The sequence below is a fragment of the Anguilla rostrata genome, chromosome 8, assembly GCF_018555375.3.
Source record: "Anguilla rostrata isolate EN2019 chromosome 8, ASM1855537v3, whole genome shotgun sequence".
NCBI lineage: Eukaryota > Metazoa > Chordata > Actinopteri > Anguilliformes > Anguillidae > Anguilla > Anguilla rostrata.
This window is the reverse complement of record NC_057940.1, coordinates 31114401-31138250: the sequence shown is the minus strand read 5'-3', so window position 1 is coordinate 31138250 and position 23850 is coordinate 31114401. Positions and strand designations below refer to the sequence as shown.

General features: G+C 43.1%; 1 protein-coding gene across 19 annotated transcripts in view; it reads right to left on the bottom strand.

Moving 5' to 3' along the window:
* Nucleotides 1–4497: 4497 nt before the first annotated feature.
* adgrb2 (adhesion G protein-coupled receptor B2) overlaps nucleotides 4498–23850 on the bottom strand; it is a 261515-nt gene continuing 242162 nt past the window's right edge. For 11 of the 19 annotated variants that reach the window (XM_064347655.1, XM_064347663.1, XM_064347654.1 and 8 more), the window contains 5 exons: nucleotides 23053–23771; nucleotides 19569–19604; nucleotides 18263–18376; nucleotides 9859–9912; nucleotides 4498–7882 (listed from right to left, as the gene is read on the bottom strand). In XM_064347655.1, coding sequence (XP_064203725.1) covers nucleotides 7706–7882; nucleotides 9859–9912; nucleotides 18263–18376; nucleotides 19569–19604; nucleotides 23053–23771 — 1100 coding nt within the window. In that variant the 3' untranslated portion in view covers nucleotides 4498–7705. Of the gene's footprint in view, nucleotides 7883–9858; nucleotides 14917–18262; nucleotides 18377–19568; nucleotides 19605–23052; nucleotides 23772–23850 lie in introns of those variants that run through there. The other 8 variants (XM_064347664.1, XM_064347665.1, XM_064347667.1 and 5 more) reach the window with 8 other exon arrangements.

The following is a 23850-nucleotide window of genomic DNA, read 5'->3' as shown; positions in this document are numbered from 1 at the left end:
AGCCAGTTTACAGATAACTGCCCTTATAAAGCACCTTTACAGGGCCATGAAGAACAACCCTTCCAGTGGTATCAAAGCCTTACAAGACAGAGGCTTCTCCTAGACCCACAGGCCAGGGTCTATCCTCCAATGCAAAGCACTGAATCATAGAAACTCGTACAGCAGGCAACAGTCTACGTGCTGAGCTGCAGGAAAAGGAAAGATAGATGTGAAGGAAAGGTAGGCAGCAGTAAATACATTCCCCAATGGCACTGGTTAGTTTGATAGACATGAAGTGGGAAAAGGGCAAAAAATCCTTCTATTAAATATAGTTTTTAGGGGTGGGCGCATCTGAGACAGTTTGTCTGGAGGGGTTCTTAAGGGACACAGGCTCAGTACAAAAGGGTAATGCAGTTGAAATCTGACTGGAATACTCCTGTTGAGCTGTGTGTTGCCTCAATTGCTACAGTAAAACATTCTGCTGCATAAATGGAAATAGTTTAAATGCGTGAGATTTGTGTGACCTTGGCAAAAATCATGCAATAAAAAATCACTCATGCATCATGACACAAGTCATTAATGCTAAAAATTAAAACACACATTGAAACATGCAATTAATCATTACAACCCCTTTTAATGGCCTGCTGCTTGAACCAAGAAGATCAAAAATCTTTAGAGGTCTTTTGGACTTCTTTTAAAACATATTTACTTCCTTTGCCATGAAGAAACCTGATTTAGCAGTCTGAGTATGTACTTTTGACTTTCATTTCAGTTTTTCAGATACACAGATATAATCCAAAATAGTCTCTGTCTTTCAATGCATTAATTGCCGAGATATTTTATCACTGGCTAGAGCATGGTCAGCTGTTTTCACAGTGGGAAAAAATAGCTTGTTTTGATGGAGCACATAAAAAATTAACCACAAACCATTCCATTAATTTCACTTTGTTCTAAATAAGAATCCAAATGAAAAAATGAGAACCATGCTTTGCAGTGTTCATTTATATATTTACTGGCATGTGCCGCTCTGCTGTTTTTGCCCGCTCATGAATGATTAATTAACAGAAAAATAGCTTCTTTGAGCTAAGAAAACTGTTTATAGATTTTTTCTCTTTATATAAATTCAAAATGGCCACCCCATGTGGTGGGAGCTTCAACTTCCATGAAATATTGAGTAGTGTTGTTTGTTTATGCTGTTAAGTCATTGGAGAAAACTGATAGATTATAGATAGTATTATTAGTGGACATCTCTCAGTCTCCAAAATATGATGTCCTCAGCACCAGCTAAAAAAATGTTTTGGCTAATATGATATGATTTAACAGGCATGGTTCGGTAAGCATCATGCGAACCTCTGCGGAACCTTGCAATGAGTCCAATTTCAGTATACACAAGCGCCTCTAAGAACAGCCAGTGCACTATGGAAAATCTTAACTCAAGTGTAACAGCAAGCTTGATCAATGCTCGGTGGAACTGCACACATTTCAGTATTTCATTTACATTTCATTTACATTTCAGTATGATTTTGTACTGTATGTATTCACTTGTGAATAGTAATGTCCAGGCTCATATTTTTGTGCATGGTTTTTTTTTTTTTTGACCATCAAAACCAATTTCCCTGGTGAAAGCTTTTTGTGCATACTGAAATTAGTCTATTCTGTCCTCCTCTGGATTGCACTGCATTTTGAGCTGGATGAAATAGCAGCTTCTTGAAAAACACCGAATCCCAAACCACCATGTCTTTTCATCTTTGTCCATCCACAGGGTAGCCAACAGCATCTAGTTAACTCCAAGATACAATTCTGAAACATAAAAGACAAAAAATAAATTTTTTATGGCCTCTTTCATACACACAAAATGAATATATCAAAAAAACATTTTTACTATTTGCATATATATTATAACATGAATGAAAGGTAATTTATGGACTTTTACATCAATGCTATGTATATGCACATTTAAACATTCTTTTTTTAGGCTGCAATATTTGTGCGCAAATTTCACCAGGGAGTCTTTTTCCATTATATTTGTATATGTCGTTTTTTTTTTTTTTAAGAGAACACTGAATGGGTAAAAAGGTTCCCAATAAAAGCACAATCCATTTATATTTACAGGCCTTATTACTTTGTGGGTTTGATGTGATGAGCTAAATGTTTAGTAATAGTCTACCTGAAAACAGAAACTCTAATTGGTAGTTCCCCTCTCATGAGCTTGTACACCTGTGGAAACACTATATAGTAAGGAATATAAAAGTGCCATCAGCATACAACACTATTTCACTGATGAAGGTAATGTGCCTAATCTTTTCAATCTTTTAGCACCATCTTAACTAAAAATGTTCCTTGGATCTTTTGTGAATATAGTTAAGAATGATGCTTCCATATTTTTCCCCCATAGATAGCAACACTTTTTTTGAGGCATATTTCAATTCAAGCTGCAGTGCCCTTGCAGAAAAAAGCTATGTTTATGGAATTTGTTCACAAGCAATAGATTTCCATTTTGTCATCTTACTGAGCTGTTTTAAGAGTCTAATTTTTAGCTCAAAGATATTAAGGCTTCTACCATAATTTTAAATTTAATTGATGAAGACTTTAAAAATTGCTAATTGAGTCACTCAGCACCAGTAAAGCACTACTGTTGGGGTATACATAATGTCTAAAACCATTTTATTTGTATTTATAACTGCGAAGCAGGATTCTACGAGAACACAATAACCTAGATGCAGTGAAATGTACTCAGAAACCTTTGTTGTATCTCCTGGGTTTTGTATAAATGCAGTGTGTCATGTAAACTAATTTTTGCCTCGCAGATTCGACAGAGGTCAAACTCTTCTAACTGAAGGGAGCAACACTTTGGGCTTAAATTATGCTAAATTGGATGGCAAAAAAGGCAAAACCTCCTGAAATACACCTTGAGGAATTACAAGGTAGTTGGATATGCATGCAAAAAGGCTCATTGTGAATGCTTCCGCATGCATTATCAGACAGATGTCCGGGAGGCACAGCGGAACATCTCATTACGCCAACTCCTCCCCCTGGGACCCGTCCCCCGCATGCTCTCTGTTCTCACAGCCAATCAGAGTGCTCAGCGCACCGGTGATAATGCGAGTTCTTATCAGGTCTCCCATTATCTGTGCCACTAAACAGCTTGATATATATGTGCCCCAATCATTGCAGGGCAATGCCCCACAGTCCAATATATCTGATGCCATTATCAGGGTCAGGGGAGCACACAAATTTCCTGGGGTCATGTGGTATCGTAATCCCAGGGTGTATTATGTAATATCAGCGGGACTCACTTAAGTGTTATTCCATCACACAACCCACCCCCACAAAGAGCACTGTTAGGGAGGCCTATGCTTGCATCATCGGTATTCAGAACAAGTGGTAGGCTTCTATAGCTGCGGCAGTGGTCAAAGTGGGTGTACCGGGTATACAAGCCAGCTGCATAAACAATCGCATGTGCCTGCGGTGAGACTTCAGCCGACAATGCCAAAAGACACCAAGGGGCACCGTAAGGACCCATTATCCCTGTGGTGGGTGCTGTTTCTTCATACGCCGTCTGTCACCCAGAAGCCATCGAGGTCCATCAGTTTATGTCCCCCTCCAGCCTTCTCTTCCTCTCTCCCCATACTTTCCATCATTTCCATTACCCACAGACCACTTCCAGTACAGTGAAAAAGTACAGCCTAAGGGATCGAATCTTCTGAACATGCCCTGAAAACACTGCACCTACATTAGCCTGATGTGTTTTCAGTGTTTGGCTACCCTTAGGTCCAATGACATTTCTTTTATCATAGCCCCAGCACTGCTGCACTTTGTCTGTTTTGCCCAGTGAGACTAATGCCTCTCTAGCAGTCAGATATTGTCTCAGAATTACCCATCTGCCCTTGGGAACTTTGGCTGGTTAGTGAAGGATGTGGCACTAATAGATGGTGCCTCTTAAGGTTTACTCTCTAGCCCTCAATGCAACAAGGCAATCTATTCCAAATAGGTTCAGATGCACAAAAACCTTCCCTGCTTTTCAGTTGGACATTACAAGTTTTGGATTCAAATTGTTAATATAATGAGAGATATGATGATGATCAGCAGCTGCATAATTTATGGTATGGAGCACAGAACACAAAGTGAATTCATTTCAAGGCATTCAATAAAATCATTTTTGAAGCTTTGGTATTCTATTAATGATTACGCCTATGTTTTTAATGAAGTTTGAATCACTGCGAGATAAAACCAATGTCTCACTGGACTAAAAAAGGATTTTAAAAAACCTCTACAAGAACAACTAGGCCCCCTAAATAATAAGGATAACATGGATGCATGATGTAACTGCATTTCCCAGAAGGCATTAAGATTAGGTATTGGTGTTGATGAAAAATGTTTTTTTTTCTTTTTATTGAAAACTTCTTTCCAAAAGAAGTTGACAAAACAAATTAATTTTTAGATGAAACAAGCAAGACTCTAAGGTAAGATGAAGAAAATGTATTAAAAAATACCCAAACAAAACAGAGGAGGCACAGATTTGACTTGGTTTGAAAATGTATTTTCATATAAAAACACTATATGAAAACAGTAGAGCACTACTTTGTACAATCTTGTGTATAAAAACGCGAGATGGGGAAAATAGGATTTTTTTTTTTCAAGGAACAAGCAGTCTTTTACACCCATTGGAAAGAGGTGGATAGTGGCGGGGGACAGACCCAAAGTTTCAAACAAGACAGTTTTGTGGTTTAAAAAGTTGGGGACATCATAAAATGAGATATTTTTCATATTCCACAGTTTTCTATAGCCCAGTGGGTTTGGTCACATTTGCATCAAACCAAATTTCTTTAGGCATTCTTCAGAAATATACAGGGAATCATCTCCACTTTCAACACTTGCCTTTGTAACAAGAATCATGATGACATGGTTAAGTATTCTCTCTGGCAATTGTCCAATTGTTACATTTTAAATGCGTATTCAGTTAAACATAACTAAGGCAATCCTCAGGTTTCCTACAGTGTAGCAATGAGAAATCAGATTATAACAATTTGCTTGAGTTTGAAGGGTGTGAAATGTGTTCTGTTGCCATGGTTTATGTGTCCCAGTTTCTAAGTTAGGGTGACAACGCCATGCAAAGGTGAACTGCAGCAGAGTTCTTATTGGTCACTTGGTCCAGAGGGAAGTCTTGTTAGTGACTTCAACCAAGGAGTCCTCTTGCATACGGTAGATCTGTGATACCTGTCCCTGGCTGGCACTAAACTGCCTGACAGGCTTGCCGACCAATGAGGAGAGACATTGGCACATCCCTTTCCCCACCCCCTCTATGCGACAGCACCATCAAGACGTGCAGCATCGACTAAACTTCAGTCAGCAACACACACAACCATGACACACACTAGGGTACTGGGCAAAAAAACAAATATAACCGAGGCAAATTCAAAACACACCACCAGCAAGCAATAATTGGGCAAAAACAGGCACTGTGATAGGGCAAGTTTAGGGCAAAATAAGAACAAAAGACAAGCATGAAAAGAAGATGAAAAATGAGCAGTTCTACTGGTCCAAGGTAGTGTTGCCAGAGTTGCACTTACCTTCCCCTCTGGCTCTACACAGAGCACCCGCCAACCTCACCATCAGAACTTTATACCCTGATGAGCTAAAGATGATCGCCCCTGTTTGTCCTTTCCTCCATAAACCCTGCTTACAAAGGAGATGACTCAGCTTGAGGATGGTGTGCGAAGCCTACTCTGCGGCGGATTTGAGGCACTGTTCCACCTCTCTGCAGATCATTCCACAGGTGTCATAACAGACACACATTAGAACACCCATGTACGGCATTGACCGTCCGAACAGCGCTAGATGGTCAAGGCCCAGTAAATGAATTGGTGAATCACCACTGAAAGCAGCGTGCACTCCTAATCAGAACAGCAGGACAGCATTTTAAATCTGACACATGCTGCCCACTGAAATGGGAGTCTGAAGTGCATCCGCTTGACTTGCGTGCCCCAATTCAGGACATTGTATCACACTTGAGCTGGAAATGCAAATCAGGCAGAACATCATGTTCAATCTAATAATTCCACATCTGTGATGGCCCATCCCATTCACAATGGTGGTGATATTAAGAAGCGGCATGTGTGTGTGCGCGTTTCTATGAAAGCATTGCACTAATACAGCTGGTTTTTGGGATCGAACTCTAATGATGACACCGCAGTTGTGCAACTTAAGCAAAAAGGTAAACATTGAGATGCGTAAATAGGTTACGGAGGGTGTGAGGTTTAAAACTGCAGACAGTGCAAGTTACCCTAGATAAGGGCATCCGCTAAGCAAATTAATAATGCAAGGTAATGCAATTCCCATAACTGCCAAGTGCTCCCTTTGGGCCGCACTGTGACTGCATCTCTTCCGCAGGTCATAAATACTGATAGCAGAGCACACAGCTCCCCCATCGGTCGAATATTGATTTATTCCATTCCCGCACGATGCTGCATTCTGCCTGTGACCCGTCAAAAGGAGACAGAAGGCATTACATGGATGGATAGAGGATTTTTGATTGGCCATAATCCCCAAACCTGTTATTTATTTTTAGTCTCAGGACTCTGGGTGTTTGCACAGAGCCAAAGATTGTAGCACTGGCCATTCAGCGCACACTGATTTCAAAACCCGGCAAATTTCTGCAGCCAGAGCTTAGACGGGGCTATTTTGCGCCAACTTGTTTTGCTTGGAGATGGCGCGGCCGGCTGCTCTTAGATGCGATCGAAACACATTTTTAAAAACTGTGTGGCATGCTGATCTAGGCAGCAAGTCCTAGCTCACAATCTGCTGTGGATGTCCATACAGATTGTGGGGTTAAACCTAACAATGGTACAAGGCCTTAAGAATGTTTTTTGCGTTGAATTTGATCCAGGGACAAAGATGTATTTTGATGAAACTTCGTTTTGGATTAACAATACGGATAACACGTTGCCCTTGGCTGATCACTGAATTACTGTACTGTGTGTATGCTGTATTGTAAACCATAGTTTAAAATGTACCATATACGGACAAAGTTAGACCCTTGAAGAAGATGATAACTGTTACAAACCAGTCAAAAGTCCACGTGAATTTAGCATGATATGGACCATGACAAACAACTGGGTTTCAAGTTAAAAGTGTTTTCTCATTTTTTTAAGAAAAAAAAAGAAAAAGATAAAACAAAAATAAAAAGCACAAATTCCAGAAGAGGATATCAGAGTGGATCAATATTCTCGATGATAGAAAAAGCAGTGGACACATTTATTAATGAGTTACCTTTAACCATCCCCTGCATCGTTTTCATTTGTCGAAGAAACAGCTCAAATCATCCAACAAGCGATAAAGGAAAGGGGGACAAGAAAATAAATCTAAAGGGCTTAATTGTGTGCAGTAATCAGTGAGAAATATATATATATATTTTTTTATAAAAGAACGGTGCAGAAATACTCATTTATATCATCAAACAGCTGAAAGAGAATCCGTTCTGGAGAAAAATCAAGACATTTCAGAAAGATTTTTTTTTTCTAAAAATCCCCTCCCCCCACAGTCCACCTCTGTTCCTTTTAAAGTGTCTGTGTGAAAATAGAACAGAACAGTCTCTTCCTTTTCTTTGTCCTCTCTGCAGTATGCAGCATGAGCGCGTTGAGTACTTATACACGTGTACATGTGTTATGATGGTCAGTGTGTGTGTGTGTGTGTGTGTTTGTGTCTGCGTATGCAGGAGTGTGTGGGTTTAGACTTCAGTCTGGAAGTCTCCCTCAGAGGTGTCTGGGGTGTTGGCGGAGGAGGTGTCCCAGTTCTTGTTGTGCAGTTCCAGTTTGTCCTTCTGCTCGCTGGGGCCAGTTGAGGGGTCAGGGGTCATAGTCTTGAAGCTATCCCAGGAGTGCTGGTCGTCTGGGGTGGACTTGTCCTGCCGGATGGGAACGCACAAACAGGGACAAGGATTTTACATGCTTTAAACAGCGGCTACCCTGCCAAGTGTGCCGTGCATCTGGGATCGTTTGAGCTTGCCTGAAAGCAGGGCTGTGCTCTGTAACTCTGGGGACTTTCTGCCATTGACAACATATATAACATCAGCTCTCTCCCTCTGGTCCAAAGCCACAACCACTTGTTTAAAATTCAAATTGTGAACCAGGATTTGTTGCTAAGTGCAGTAGTATCTATGCTGCGTGAACAATGAATTGACTTCTTTTGGCAGAACACTGCTTTACATCGTACTTAATTTCACGGAATCTAAATTCAGCTTAAGTGCTTTTTTGGCCAGACAAAACACTGACACTATCTTGCATGAGATCTAATTGGTTTGTCACACTCACATTACCTGGTTGGGTAAAGCCAACCATCGATCTGTGAGCGATATTTCAGCAATGACTTTTTTCATTGCTGACAGTGAGCATACGACAGCGACTGCTTCAGTTTAAAGAAAGAAAAAATGCTTTCCCTACATCTAACATTGTTGATGCTTTTCATCATGTGAATCTGGTGTCATTCAAAATGGGTGTGATGTCATTACCATAGCCAAGTGTACATTTTTAAACTTGAAATCATGAACTAAAAAAGCATTAAATATTTTTGATATATGCAGCTTTCTGGTTTTTCTTTCAGCTAAAATGTTCCTCTATTAAAGATACAAAGCTGGATAGCTGACAGTGTGGTATAATGGTTACAATCAGAGATTGTAGGTAATATTCCCAGGTAGAATTGGGCTGTTGTACCCCTGTGCAATGTACTTAATTTCAGGTGCTTCAGTACATACAGTATATATAGATTCATATGCACAGATATGTTTTGAATATATATTTCCTGTAGTTTAACAGAATTGAATGCACTGTAATAGAATATGTTGATGTTATCCGGAATGAATTCCCTTTTCCTGAGATCAGTGAGAATTTTCCATTTGCAGTTACCACAAAGCCCCTGATTGTGAAACATGAATTTCAGAAACATGTAATATAATAATGAATTCAACCCTTGAGAATCCATCATACGCCCACCCCCCACCCGCCCCCCCACCCCCCCCCCCCCCACCTTATCGAACGCAAGATGTATGGACCAGCGCATCGCAGTAAATTAGAAAATATCAATTACCCTGCCAATCTCTCATACTGTTGTAGACGGCACAGCGCCGATTGCTTATCTCTCGGACTGAGATTGAAAAACACCGAGCGCGGCAGACAGGCTGACAAGGCTTCCGCCCCGACGGCACGCTGCTTTTGTTTTAAAACCGCTGTCCTTTATATTCAGCGCCGCTGTCGCCGCCATCGCCGCGGGCGCCGCGCGACTTTATCCCTGTCATGTTATCGCCAAGATTGGCTGCGTTTCGGTGAAGCAGGCGGCAGGTTTTTTTTTACCTTTCATGGGGGCATGGATCCATTGAATCATTACCTCATGAATCAACAGATCTGCCCTAAAACTGCACATGCTAGGCGCTTTCTGCAACTGACATGTGGTTGGCTGATGGCAAATCATAAGCGCGTCCTCGCTGGTGAACTTTTGATTCAGATGAAAGTTCCTTAAATCTGACTTTGACTCTTATAACTGTAAACACGATGACTGGGCAAACAGAGGAGATGTATATCTTCAATAGCACATGCACAAACTGTGGTTTTTAATGTGCCGTCAACCACTAGGGGGCAATGCAAGACTGATTGTCATTCACTGTGCATTGCAGGCAGACAGTTGGCAAAATTAACACAAAAAGCACAATCTGGGAGTCAATTTGCATGCTAAATGCCACAGAAGGAACATTGTGTAATGCAGAAGTGTTGGTAATGCAAGTCCAGCTTTATTCCTGGAAGAGAATGCTAACGCGATTGTGCTGCCTCGTTTCTCCCTTCTCGCACTCTCTCCCTCTCTCTCCGTCACTGTCAGCTCTTTTCTACTTACACTCGAAGAGTTCTTTTCACCTCCGGCAGACGAAATGCTCCATCGCTTTTCCCTCTGTTGCGATAAAAAGGAGGAGAGAGAAAGGCGGGAATCTCAGTCACTGATGGATCTGCTGGGAAATGGATGCCGTTTCCCTCCACAGGTGACCGTGCCCCATTCCCACACCCTGACATGTCATCCTCTAATGAAAGAGATCTCAATGCTTCTCACTGGCGCAAACACATACACCCACACAGCTCCAAATTGCACACTCACACTGGCCTTAATGATGCACGAATGCACGCACACACACACACACACACACACGTGTACACCTACATGCACGCACACACACACACACACACACACACACTGCATACTAGAGGCCCCAGTAATTACACAAAGCCCTGCCCATCCATCACATCTGCACATCCAGAGAGGTGAGGGGTCATGAAATGAGCGGTCACAGTCGCCATGGACACCCCACTGCCCTGCCCAGCCCAGCCCAGCCCAGGACAGGGTTCAGGAGCACTGAACCGACACAACCTGAGACTCAGGGCCCCCTTCGGAAGCTGATCTAGTCTGACTCACTGCAGGCCGTATAGCTACCCTCAGCCTGCCTTCTCCATGAGTCCCTGCACAGCGGCCATGGACACCCAGCTGTGGGGGGGAAGGGTGACATCGGAAAGTACAGGCGTGCCCTGTGCATTCTAACAAACAGTCTGATTGCCTGTGCTTTAAGTACACCAAGGTGATTACTGCTTAGCATTCCACAGTAGACTTCACATTTCCCTTCACTCACTGCCTCTCCTCTCTCTCTTTGGGCCTGCCTTCCTCCCTTCCACCCCCCTCCATCACCCGTTCTCATAAAATCACCTCTTGCATCAATCACAAAAACATCCATGAGCCCCAGAACCAGTCAATCACGGGACTGATATCTAATCAATATCGCCACAATGCAAAACATCTTGTCCCTCTGAATCAGAATCTCAATGTCTTCCTGAGTGTGTGTGTGTGTGGTAGTGATTGTGGTTTGGGGAGGGGGATGTTTATTGAGGTCAAGGTATTCAGGTTGTAAGTTACTGGGTTACTGCATGACAATGAGTACTGTTCTCTCATTAGTGACTGGGGGTGAATGGGGGGAGGTGTGGCGTGAATATGTAGTTTTTTGTTTGTCTGCAGAGAGTAGTGGTCTGGTCAGGCTGAGGCCATGTGTAGCACTGAATTTGAAGCCACACGTCTGCCTCATGTCTGTCTTAATCAGACACAATTGTGTGCACTGTACACCTAAACTAATGGCTCTCAATAAAATGCTGCAGCAGTATTCAATCCTGAAAACTGCACACACACCTAGAGGGTCCAGTACAACTAATGTGGTGGGAGTAATTTAGCCAGTCTGCATGTCAGAATAATATGGTGCGGTCGGTTTCCCATCTGCATGAATCACTGGGCAAATGGGGGGTGTGGCTTCAAAGTGAACACCTGGCAACACCTGACCAATAGGACCACGTAAATCTACTGAGGGAACTGTACTTCCTGTTGTTGCGTTTCTCATTGAGGTGGAGGGGTGGGGTCGCAGGGGAAAGCACAGCTTCTACATTGCTGCCATCCAGAAAGGTCAGAGGTAAATGGTCAAAGATAAAGACACTCTGCAGGTGCGAAAAAGGAGGCCACACTACTAGCACGTCACAGTTAGGAGCAACAATACAGGCTAGCTATTATGTGGTCTATACCATCAGCTTAGCGCTAATTCTACGGGATTAGCTGGATAAGCACTGAAGCATTATCCTCTAATGTCAAATTTCATAGCGCTTCATATATTTTTGGGGGGATGGGGGATTGCAGTTCTTTTTACCTTTTCCATGTTTGTGGCCCTTGGGTCGGCTGACTGCCTGGCTACAGTCAAACTATGACAGAAAACATGCAATTTGAACCAAACCATCCACTGAGAACACAAAGAAATAAAGTAAACAGTGCACTTTGAAACACATTCACACGAGTCTGAAAGAACACGTGCTCTAAGACACCAAAATGTACACCACAAGCAAGTGAGCATACGTCAGAGATTGGCCTGCACCTTACAGTATACAGGAAGGCTGCCAGTGGGTTATTAGGTCTGAAGGGACCAGCACATATAAGAGTCCTTATATTGCTCATTTGAGCACGATAAGTATATCACAGGTATGTCACATGATAAGTACATCACTAAAGCACCTTATATGTTCTGCAGCGACAGCCCTGCGGTTTGCGCACATTTACTCACATAAATTAAACATCAGTGTCGATTAAAATGCGTCATTGTTTTCTGTTAAGTTCAATCAGTGTGCAGGAAATAAAAAAGTGCACGGTTAGTAGTTTTAAATTGAAAACTAAATGGGCGAGGTATTAAAGTAAATTAAATGTATGAGGCCAGGCTCTTGGTAAGCGGCATCTCTGTGGGTGTGACCTCTCCCTTTTCCTTAATTGAGCAAAAGACATTAAATTAGCACTGTGTTTTGGGTCTGCCGCGCCAGCTGAGATCTCTCATTAGACTCTTGACGGCCCTGGATTTAGCCAACACACAAAGAGCCAAAGCATTCAGTTTACTGTGCAATTTAAAAAAGTGGAAATAAGCCCGTCCTATGAAGGACGCGGAAGTAATTAAAAAGCTCTAATGAGACCAATTAATTATACACTTAAAGGCTAAATGATGCTGTCCTTAAAGAAGAAAAAAAAATCAATGAACAAAACATAAAACAAAATTCTATATGTAGATACAGATGCAAATATATATCAGGTTATTAGCTTTAAAAAAAAATCCCCTTGTTTTTCTGTTATATGAATGCGAGACACCAAACTGTAGTCACAGGCCTGTCCAATCAACGTAACGTCCTCCTCTAATAGTGTGTTCTGCTAGCTGCTGCTTGTTTTCAGTCTAACGGCCCATCAGCTGAGCTGCATTCAAGGTCTTCACTAAGCGCAGAGACACCGAGCAGTCACTGCACTAAAAGAGCACATTTCCTGTGCCGTTGCCGCAGGCAGACTGCAGCTGCCAGACTGAACTAAGGAGTTACACTTGCAAAATGAAGTGGGCAGAACCCTGCTTGCTGAAACCCTCCCTTACCTACCTGTGATTGGTCATACTACCACCTATCATGCTATCCATAAGTATCATGCCCTTCTTTCTGCATTCAGTACTTTTAGGGTGAAGGCTAATGTAGCATCACAGATTAATGAACGCTAGCGTGAGTTTACACATGTTAGCTAATAGTTTTTTGTTAGACACTTGCTATGTGATGAAAGGAAAGGGGAAATTACTCTATTACTGTGCCCTATTCATGTTATGCTGTTTCGCCTCTTATTTTTGGAACCATACTTTGTCATTGTCCTGTTACTCGCTGTTCTGTACCTACGCCCTTTATCCTGCGACTCTTCTGGTGTGCATTATGCATGTTGTGCCATGACGACCTTGTACTGAATACTTGTACTGCCACTCTGGCTAAGAATGCCAAATTAATGAGTGAAATTAACAATCACAGCTGAATCAAGGCCTTTTATCAGGTGTCCTGTTTATCAGATTGTTGACTACTGCCTCTCAGCACCGGGAATAATAACTTTTTTACTCGTTAGCATTCTTCAGCTTTGCAGGAGCCAGAGACTCTAAATCGTGGACTGAATTCGGATGATCCCAACAACCTGAATGGTTTCACAACGTTCCTGCGAAATTAAAACAATTCTTTCATAGGTCTCTCAACCATGAACCCACATGAAGCTTGCGTGCATTCTGGGACGCGACGCCCTGGCGCCCGGATTTGGATGTTACAGCTGAGCCCGAGCACATTCAAAAGACTATTTCTTCCTGCTGTGTGCATCTGCCGCATCTCAATTATTGTAAAAGCCCCAGAACAGAGGGTATGTAGTTTCACTCTTAGTGACTGCATTCAAGGCCTTCACTATACATAGAGACACAGAGCACCATCATTACAGAGGTTAAGTGCCTTTCAAATGCTTCAGCCCTGTTGCTCGCTAACACACAGCCTACTTATTGTGTGGAATGTGTGTATGACCACTTCACCTTAAGCACAGCAGGTCAGCCCAATGAAAGGAAAGAGCTGAAGGAAAGAGAGAGAGAATGGAGGGAGGAGGGATGAGAAAAAATAAGATTAGATGATGGCTAAAACTGAAAGATGAAGCGAAAGTGATATATACAGAGGAAGAAAGAAGGGTTGAGAGAGACAGAGAGAGAGAGAGAGAGAGAGAGAGAGAGATTGGAACTCTGGGAGATGGATTGTTTCTGAACAGGTCTCATTTCTGGGAGTTTCAGGCACCCCTAAAACCCACTGTTTTCATCAGGCAGCAAATTGAGCAAAATCGGAGTCAAATGGGATAAAAGAAACGAAGGGGGGAAGAAGGTCGCTTGGCAAAATTGCAACTGATTTCTGTCCGAGATGCACCCATCTGCTCAATGGCCAACACATTGGATAGACTCCACACTCTGGAATTGGTCCAATTCTCCTTTAACTTATTCATTTGTTTTGGCTTGTGTCTTGTGGAATGCTGCTCTCCTACTTTTGTCCAATTGCTGGCTGTCCCCACCCAGGCAGGTGTACTTGTGATTGGTCCATTTCAGTGCCTCTCATTACATGAATAGCGTGGAACATTATACAAGATTATTTCAAGCCAATGGGTATTTCTGTGTCCCTGTAGAACATGTATGATTGTGACTGGAGCCATACTGTCTATTGAATGACACTCAATAAAATGCTGACAGGCACTGACATCAATTGAAGCCCACAAGCCCACTGTCCGTCTGCGTGGGCGGTGACAGCAGCCCATGAGAGACATTTCCTTCATGCTCACTGGCTTGGTAGAACTCCAGCAACACAGGCACACTCCACAATTTTACAAAAAAAAACAAGAAAACAGCACACCACCAGGCAACAGCATTTCTACCCTTTGTATACATTCTATACATTTATGAGAGGTTGGCTGGAGGTTTATGGGGAGTTTAGCATGCTTACGCTGGCTCTCTTTGTAAACGAAGCTCATTTTCTGCGTTAATACGGGCTCGGTTTGTCTTGGTGGTGGAGGAGGTGGGACCTGTAAGGGGCGAATATCGAGCCACAGAGATGTCTTTCAAAAGCTGAAGGTTTAGAGAGTCTATTAATCGATTTATTCATGTTTGTGTGTGTGCATTGGAGGGGTGGGGGGGGAGGGGGGTGTTAGGTTGCGAATGGTGGGTTGGGTATTTAAAGGGAAGGGGTCTTTTAATCGGTGGTAGGATGACATTTATGTATGATACCAAGGGCTACAAAAAATCTGACCTGGGGGCACCTTCTGTTGTGCACTGGTTTTCACTATCAATCAATAATGGCAACAAGAAGATAAAGAAACTAAATGCTTCCAAGATTGTGTCCATACATTCAGAATTTAGGAGTATGAGGTTTATCTCTTTGCATCAAGCAAATAAAACCTTTGAAAGGAACAACCACACAGCATTCATTATCTCAGAACTGACTGAATCTTCAAAAAACACATTTGCATACTCTCACCCAACCCCACAAATAATTTTATTTTTGGTCCGAATGAAAACCAGCACACACCAGCACACACAGGGGCACTACCAAGTTTGGATAGCACTGTTTCAATGGTAGCCGGGCTACCTGAGGAGAGGTCAAATCGACGAAAAGAAAAAAACAAAACACATTTATGGCAAGGCTCTTCAACTGTGCTCCTACAGACTGCATTTTTATTACTGCCGGGAGAATGAAGCTCTGTGAACCTCGTGAAGGGTGGAGCTGTGGTATCATGTGCTGTCCAGCACAGACTTGTTTGGACTAGTGAAGAAACAACCATCAACATCAGATCCAGAGATTTGTTCAAGCCAATGAGTCACTGATAATATACAGTCTCATTGGGCTCAGGATGCCTCTCTGCCATCACTAGGTTTGAGCCTTTTTCAAAGCAAATGACTGTGGTATTTTATCAGGGGATGGAGGGTTGGGCTATGGTGTTCTCACACGTGCTAGATTGTGTGACCCAGGGATGACAGCTCTTTTTAGAGTCAGTGATTTGAATCTGTGTGTAAACAGACATTAGGCCTGTGAATGGAAGCTTTCTTTGTGTTCATAGTTATCCATCTGCAATTAGAAAATGCCAGATAGCCTTATCTCATCGTTATAACAGAACAGCAGTGCTTCGGCCCTTTTAAATGCGAGACTTGAAGATGGAAATTAAAACCATTAATGGCTATCAAGATCATAAATTCAGTTACCACGGTAATAACAAGTGATTAATGGTTTGTTTGTTTCCCAAATTTAATTTTCAGGTTTATAAACATTATAACCATGGTTACTGGAGTGTTGCTGTAATGCTATAGCAGTATATTTAAAGCAGGGGAGCATGACTGTTATAAATGCAGTGCAGGCTGCTGAATAGATTAACTTGGTGTGAAGCGTGTAATGCACATATCATCAGGATAATCATTTCTGCAAACTTTCTCCCAAGTTATTCATTTGGGATTCCCCCAGACTGACTTTACTCTTCATTTGGAATTTATATTTAATCCTCAATATATCAGGTGTTGAAACATTGTACGGTACAAAAAACACGTCCCACCAAACTTATCTTCATTTACTTAATGAGGACTGTGTAAAAGTAACATCAAGGGCTACAAAGGAAGCATTGAATTTTCAAATCTCGTAAAAATCCGTAGTAACAACAAAAAACACCATCATAAATTAATGCTCCAGTACTTGTTCACTCTCCAGATCAGACAGTTATTCAGTTGTCTGAATCTGAATCAAATTCCTTCTCTGATTGGCATCTGACCTGAGAATTATTACTCTGGTTCCTATAGGCATATACAGTTTCTATTCTCTCAAAGCCTGCTTTTATTACATTGTATATGGCTCATTTTTTTCTGCTCATAAACTTTATGAAATGTGTCACTAATACATGCTAATATAGATTACAGTTTCACCTAATGGATGATTTGTCACTTATCATATTGATGACTTTCCAACTGGTTAGCATGGGTGTTATGTTATCAAGGCCTTTCAAAAGGATCTCAGAACATTATTACATTAACAGAAACGAGCTGATTAGAAAGAGAGAGAGAAAAAAATTGGGAGCTCGAGATGTTCTATTTGAAGTGAGTGATTAGTTTAACCTATAAACTGTGAAATGTCATAAGATACAGGTACATTTGAATTACACGGTGGAAAGAAATCTACTGCAGACAGCAGTTAGCGTTCTGAATCTTAATGACATAAAATACCAGAGGGGGCCTCATTCTTTTCCACTTATAGACTTACATAGATAATATGTGGCACTTGATAGTAGGCACATTTGAAATGGCTGTTGCCACACAACATGCTTGCATTGTAAATTGGTGTGGTGCTTTATCTGACGCTAAACTCATTAGGGCTCACGGGCAATGATGAGGGTAGTTTCCATTATTTTGGAACCTGTGATCCGATGAGGACTTCCTGCAAGGCATGCAACGTCTGACTGGTCGCATAATAAAAATAGCAAGTGGCTACACATGCATGCGCCTGCACTGGCCAGCCAGTCAACTGCCACTCGGACTCTAGGCAGTAGTATACTTTCCCAGTTCAGCCACCAGCACGTGGCCTTGAGGGACCGAGTGTGGATAAACCCACAAAAGTAAAAAGTAAAGTACATCATATCACTTCTGCCACCATTTCCCAGTTTTCAAAGTGATATGAGTCCATATTTGTTAAAGCACCACCAAGACGAATTGTTTGTTTAAAGCTATGAATAGTTTGGGCAGTCAGTCACTGTCTCAGCTGCTGCAAACATCATTTATTGGTTCGGTAAACACCTAAAACCATAATAATAGTCTTATAATAAAATGCTTTACAGTTCAGAAATGCACACATTTGAAGTGAAGTCGCAACATAAATCTCTGTGAATGGAGAGGAAAACAGTGAGCAGCATGAATTGAATATGTATGTGCCAATTAAAGGAAGTAACAAAAAAAGACAAAAACAATCTGTGTATACTTCCTTACCGCACAGGATCACAATGCTTCACACTGCTTACACAAACTGATTGTAAATCCTCAGTTTGAACACCTATAATGAGTATGGTGCCTACGGTAATATTCGGTTACATATAGATTAGATCACGGTCCTGGGTTTGGTTCATCTCAGATTTTCACATGATGTGAACCATGGATGTGGTATCCATGAAACATGGTGGTCAGAATTTGCTGCACACTGGCGCAATCTCCAGTACCTCAAAATATGTTAACTGTTGGTTCAACTCACACCTGGACAGATGCTGAAATGGAGCAAACCATCACCTTCAAATTCTCAGGGGTGTGGTTGAACATAGTGGGTGGGGAGTGGATGATGGAAGCTATTTGGGACTGGCTAGCAGAGGCCTACAGAGGCCTTGCTCCCCCACAACAGAAGCTTACCTTGAAGGTGGACAAAGCAGGGTCCCTGTTATACCTGTCTATGGTGTGGAACTTGGTGGAGTGGTTCAACTCGTGGTAAAGCTCCGAGTGCCTTTTGCGAGTGTGCATCACTTTCTGGAAGGAGGGATAGAAATAAAAGAATAAAAGGGAGCAAAAGGAGAAGTGCTCCAGGGACGATAATGGTGCTCCGAGTGTGTGCTTGTGTATGTGTCTGCGAGGGGTTGGGGTAGGGGGGTTGTGATGTCAGTGAGATCGAGCTGTTTTTGTTCTGTGTCTTTCTGGAGCTGACCTCAACAAACCCTGAAGAGAATGAAAATCAGAGCCTGTCTGTGCTGGTTCCACGGTCAGCAATGTTCTGACAGAAGTGACGCTTAGTCATCGTGACTCCTGTTTAATTGGGGGTGGATCGTCTCAGCCTGGTGTCTTAATTGACAGGACTGCTTGTCATGCAAGAATGACGAGGGCTGTGCTTCGACCTGGTCAAGTATCACTCTGCATACAAACTCCAATTAAGCCAATGACGTTGCAATCCAATGGTTTTTTGGGTTTTATTTTGTGTGCCTCTGTCAGCGGTAGGCAAAGAGTAGGCATTATTTGGGGTTTTTGGTTGTTTTCCATCCCTCGCTGGCTTTGCTTGTACAGTAGTGCACTGGCTTTGGGCAGGGAGATCTGAGACCGATTCTTTATGGACAAAGTCATGTGGAGTGATTGGACTGGACTGGAGGTCAAAGATCACAGCATTGATGCCTGTTAATCATCCAAGCAAACCAGACATACCTTCTGAGATGGCGTCTCCAAAATTGGAACACAGATCTCCAGTCAATACAAGATTCAGGTCTCCCAAGTTTCAATTTGGATTGAAATAACACTTTGTCAACTTTAAAGGCCCTGGAAATATTTGAAGGATTCTATGATGATGTGAACAAGACCTGGACTTAAAAGTTGCACTGGACTGGAGATTTGTTGGATCTTCAGGCTTGGTCATTCCATGAGATCCCCGTGCCTGTCCCTACTCATTCACAATGCCACCAGACAATCAGCAACCATGGCATTCTAAACTACACGTGGATTTTAGGAATGGAAAGGAAGGGGACTAAGACTAACTTAAGAAGCAAAATTCTGGACAAAGTTTCAAAAGGGGAGGGGGTGGTTGCCACAATGTCATGGGCTCCCACTGTGAATATTTAAGCCCCACCCCCCTCGACCAGGATCAGACAGAAACACAGACAGCAGGCTCAGCGCAGAGGCATATATCTGGAAGGCAGGGAGGGGGTGGGGGAGGGTGGGACTGGGGGTGGGGTCTTACCTCAAAGTCCAGCTCAGAGTACCGTACTCTTTTCCTCTAAAGGGAGAGAAGATATTATCAATGACAGCAGTTCACCATTCACCAACAAAATAAACCTCTAGGCCTCTGCAACTGACCGACTCAGGGGGAGGAGCCCAAATATCTGCAGGTCGAACTGTCTGACAGGCCGGATCAGGCCTCAATCTTTTCTGACCATGAACGAGTGGAGTGGAAGGAACTGGTTTACTGACCACAAACGACCACTGCAGGACACAGCATAGCACACATTGGTTGCATGTTGTGACTTGGCTACCACACCTTCACAGCTCCTCAGTCCTAGGCTTTATGATAATTTACCCAATACTCATGTGGTACCGTCAGAACTTTAAAAAGTCATGTGATTTCTAGAATGTTTTGCAAAAATACTCTGGATGTTCTGATGGTATTCATGATATACAATAATGTACAATGACGTTTAAAATCACGTTGTACATACCAACAACGTTTTGTGTACGTTACTTGCACAAAAATAGCCTGTTCATAATTGAACAAAATGCCTGATAGAGGCAATAGGTGCAGCAGATGGATTACTCTTGTTAAAAATATAGGCTTGTATACAAACAATATTTCTCCATGTATACACTTTTTCTTCTCAAACCTAGTTTGGCAAGTTAGTTTTTTGTGATTTCTGAACTTTACAACTATGTTGGTATGTAGTATGTATTCTTTGACGGTTAATCAAAGCTTGGGGACAAATGTGGATTGAATCCCAGGAATAGAATCAACAAAACTACAAAGGACAAAGTTCATTCAGCCAAGCTATTGTTTTGCATACATTTACAAATATAAATGATAGGTTGCATGTTGAACACAGAGAGTGTCAGATATCCTGGACTACAGTTCATTAGTGAGTAATGCGTCTAATTCTACCATTTCATTCGTTGTCTGATATCATAAAAAAACAGAAATTATGAATGGAAAATGTCCTAGAAAAGGCAGTTTTTTTCAATTTATATTGAAATCAATAACATAAATATCAGCCTTTTATAAATAGAAAACATGATTCAATATAATATCACACAAATATTTGTGTTCTGGCAAGGGAATTTACCCATGTGAGAAATGTTATATATAAACAATAGCAAAGGCTGGCAGAAGAATTAATTTTGGTGGCATCGCCACAAGGGATATGCCTAGGGCCGCCAATGCACCCGTGCAGTTCACTACAGGTTAACAGTTCTGTTTCAAAGAAACACAAGTTTCTGACATGAAGCTTAAGAGGCCTCTATTTGTGAATGTGGAGAGAAGTGGAGCATCTGAGTAAGATTGTGTTCAGCAGGTCTATACTGTGTAAGGAGATGCAGAGTGTTTGTGAAGAGACTGACACGTGTGTGCTCACTCAATTAGTCCCCAGAGACTTCTGTCAACTTCGTCATGGCAACTCCCTTCCGATAGGATCTATGGGAATTTTCTCTTCTTACCTTCAATGTTCATCTTCTGACAATAGTGCACTTTACTGTATGTCGCTCTTTCTCTCTTTCTCTCTCTCACACACACACAAACACATGCATTCACAAACACACACAAAGTAAACAAACAAACATATATTTGCACACACATAAGTATGCACAGACATATAGATCATGGTTGGAAATCCTGGTCTTGGAGTGTTATAAATGTTTCTGGTTTTTATTCCATTCAGACCTGCTGGATTGCACACTTTTCTTAATTATTAAGAGGCTGAGCCTGAATGATATAACAGAGTCTTAATTCAGAGTTTGTCTGAATACCAGGGTGAAAGGAAGCTTTTAAAATCCCATCCCAGCCAATGTGTGAGGGGATTTTTTACTCGCACTGGAACACAAAATACAGCATAAAACAAATTTGGGGCTACCAAATAAGCAGACATTACAAGCCAGCCAATCAGTGGTATTCCCTGATCTGGCCACGGTGGCCAAATAGAGCTTGTTCGCGTTTAGAGATAAGTACTGACATTGATTGTAAAGGCTGTGCGTGGTCTAGCTCCTCTGCACAAGAAGAAGGAAGCGGGGTGTTCTTCACTAAAAAGACTAAAGGCAGTAACCCTGGAACAAGCTGGCAGAGGTGATTATTAGCATCCAGTTCTCCCCTGAAAGCCATGAGCATGGCATGTCCCAGGACCCATCATCCAAGCCCACAGCATGCTGAGAGAAACAAGTTGAGCACCGCCCAGCCACCCAGCCTGTCTTATAGGATAACCCCCACCCCCCATCTCCATTACTCCTGAACAGGAAAAATGGTATACGTGTTCTAGTACAGCATTCCATTTTTCAAAGCATCTACATGGAAATCAAATGGTACCAAACGGCCAAACTACTGAGTGTGTGAGCTGTGTTGATTGTCTCTGCTCCTTAAGCTCAAAGTCATGCAGGCTCAGAGCTACACAAGAGTGGCTCTGCTCCTACTTTCATTGTCTCCCGGCCTGAAAAAAGCCTCCTCTGCAACTGAGGAAAAGAGCGTGTGACCAAAAAGCACAGTATGTATGTATAGTAAGTATGTATGATGATATTTAAATATATATATAAATATAATGTCTAGAGCCTCTCTCCTAAAGAACATTGGGACTGAGAGCTGTTGCTTGTTGTTGCGGAGAGAGAGAGAGAGAGAGGCCATCTTAGCTGTGTGTGTTCTCTAAGCAAGCTTTTGTTTCAGAGTGAATGACCCGCTGGCGCGCTAATGAAAGCAGCTCGTTCCCACACGATGGCATTTCTCTGGCACACCGCGGGCAGCCTGTCATCCACCCTGCTTCCTATTGGGTGTGTAGTGTAATTACAGAGACGGGCATGCTGGACCGCACTTCCCATTGCAGGCGTTAGGGCATGCTGGCCCTTCAGAGGTGCCGTGGTGTGTCCAAAGGCATAGAGCAGCAGTTTCGCTGCGACTGACAAGAGCGGCGTGATTTTGACGATCGCTACGTCCTGGATAATAACTACAGTAATTATAGTAATTACACTGAAACCTGGCTGCTACTGGATAAAGCAAGATGACTTGGAGTGTGTTTTAAGAGAGGGGTTACAAAAGTGTCTAAATTTGTTCAGCTGATTCATTTTTTGTGCCTTTCACCTTTTCCTTTTTAAAACCCATTGCCCCTTCTCCTTGTGTGAAAACAACTGTTGCATTAGTGTGCCATACAGTGCCATGCTCCTTTCTTCTTAAGACTACCGGATTGCCTTGCTCTAATGTTTGTTTGTTTTTGTTATTCATGTTGAGCTTCCTATCTGTCGGCCAGGAGGTTACATTACATCACATTGCATTTATCTGGCACACGCTTTTACCCAAAGCGACAACGGCACTCAAAGGCAGCGCTGAGTTGTTCCTCTTACTCGCTGTATCATGATAGTGTATTACAGTGCTGCTACTGTGCGGTTTACAGAGTGGGCCAAGTTGACAGAACCACTGGGCCTTGCATTCTGGCCGGGTGGGTATGAAGAAGGCAACGTGACCCTTTAAGCCCTTCTGTACTTACTTCCAGGGAGCCCACGGACAAGGTGGTGCTGGTGCTGGTGCTGCCCAGGTTGCGGGGCAGAGTGCGGGTCCGCTCCACCGTCCCGGAGGCCAGGATCTGCCGGATGGAGGGCCGCTGCTTGAACTGCAGCGAGTGGGAGTGGGAGTGGCCATGGCCGTGCGCTGGCAGCTGCTTGAGCGTGCCGTAGGAGCGGTTCATGTTCATGCCGATGTGGTCCACCGCCGCAAAGTCGGGGTAGGCCTCGCTCTCGGCCGTGTGCAGCGTGAGGGGCGAGGGCGGAGGGGGGAAGGGGGGGTCCTCCACGCCGATGTTCAGGGGCTTGTCCTCGTCCTGGAGGGGCGGAGGTTTGAGGCTTGTGGTCCGACGGGGCAGGACCATGTAGTCCCCCTCGCCCCCCCCGCCGCCGCCGCCGCCCCCATCCTGCGGCCTCGCCCAACCCAGCCCGCTCTCCGTGCACAGGTACACTGGCGCCCCCCTCTGATGTTGCTGCTCCACGTTCACCTCCTTCTTCAGGGGCTGCTCGCTCAGCTCGTTAAGGCCCCCCAGTGGAGGCACTTGCACCAGCAGGTTGGGGGGTGGGATGTTGCCCGGCAGGCTGCTGAAGTTGACCCCCTCCTGGTGGGATGCCAGCTTGGGGTCGTCCTCGTCGTCCAGCGAGATTCGGGACAGGGTGCCTGTGATGGTGGCTGGGTTGCAAGTGTTCACCTCCTTAAAGATGACTGGGTCAGGACAGGGAGAGCACACCGGGGGTGGGGACAGGGGACAGGGAAGAAGAAAAGACAAGGAGGGCAAGAGTGT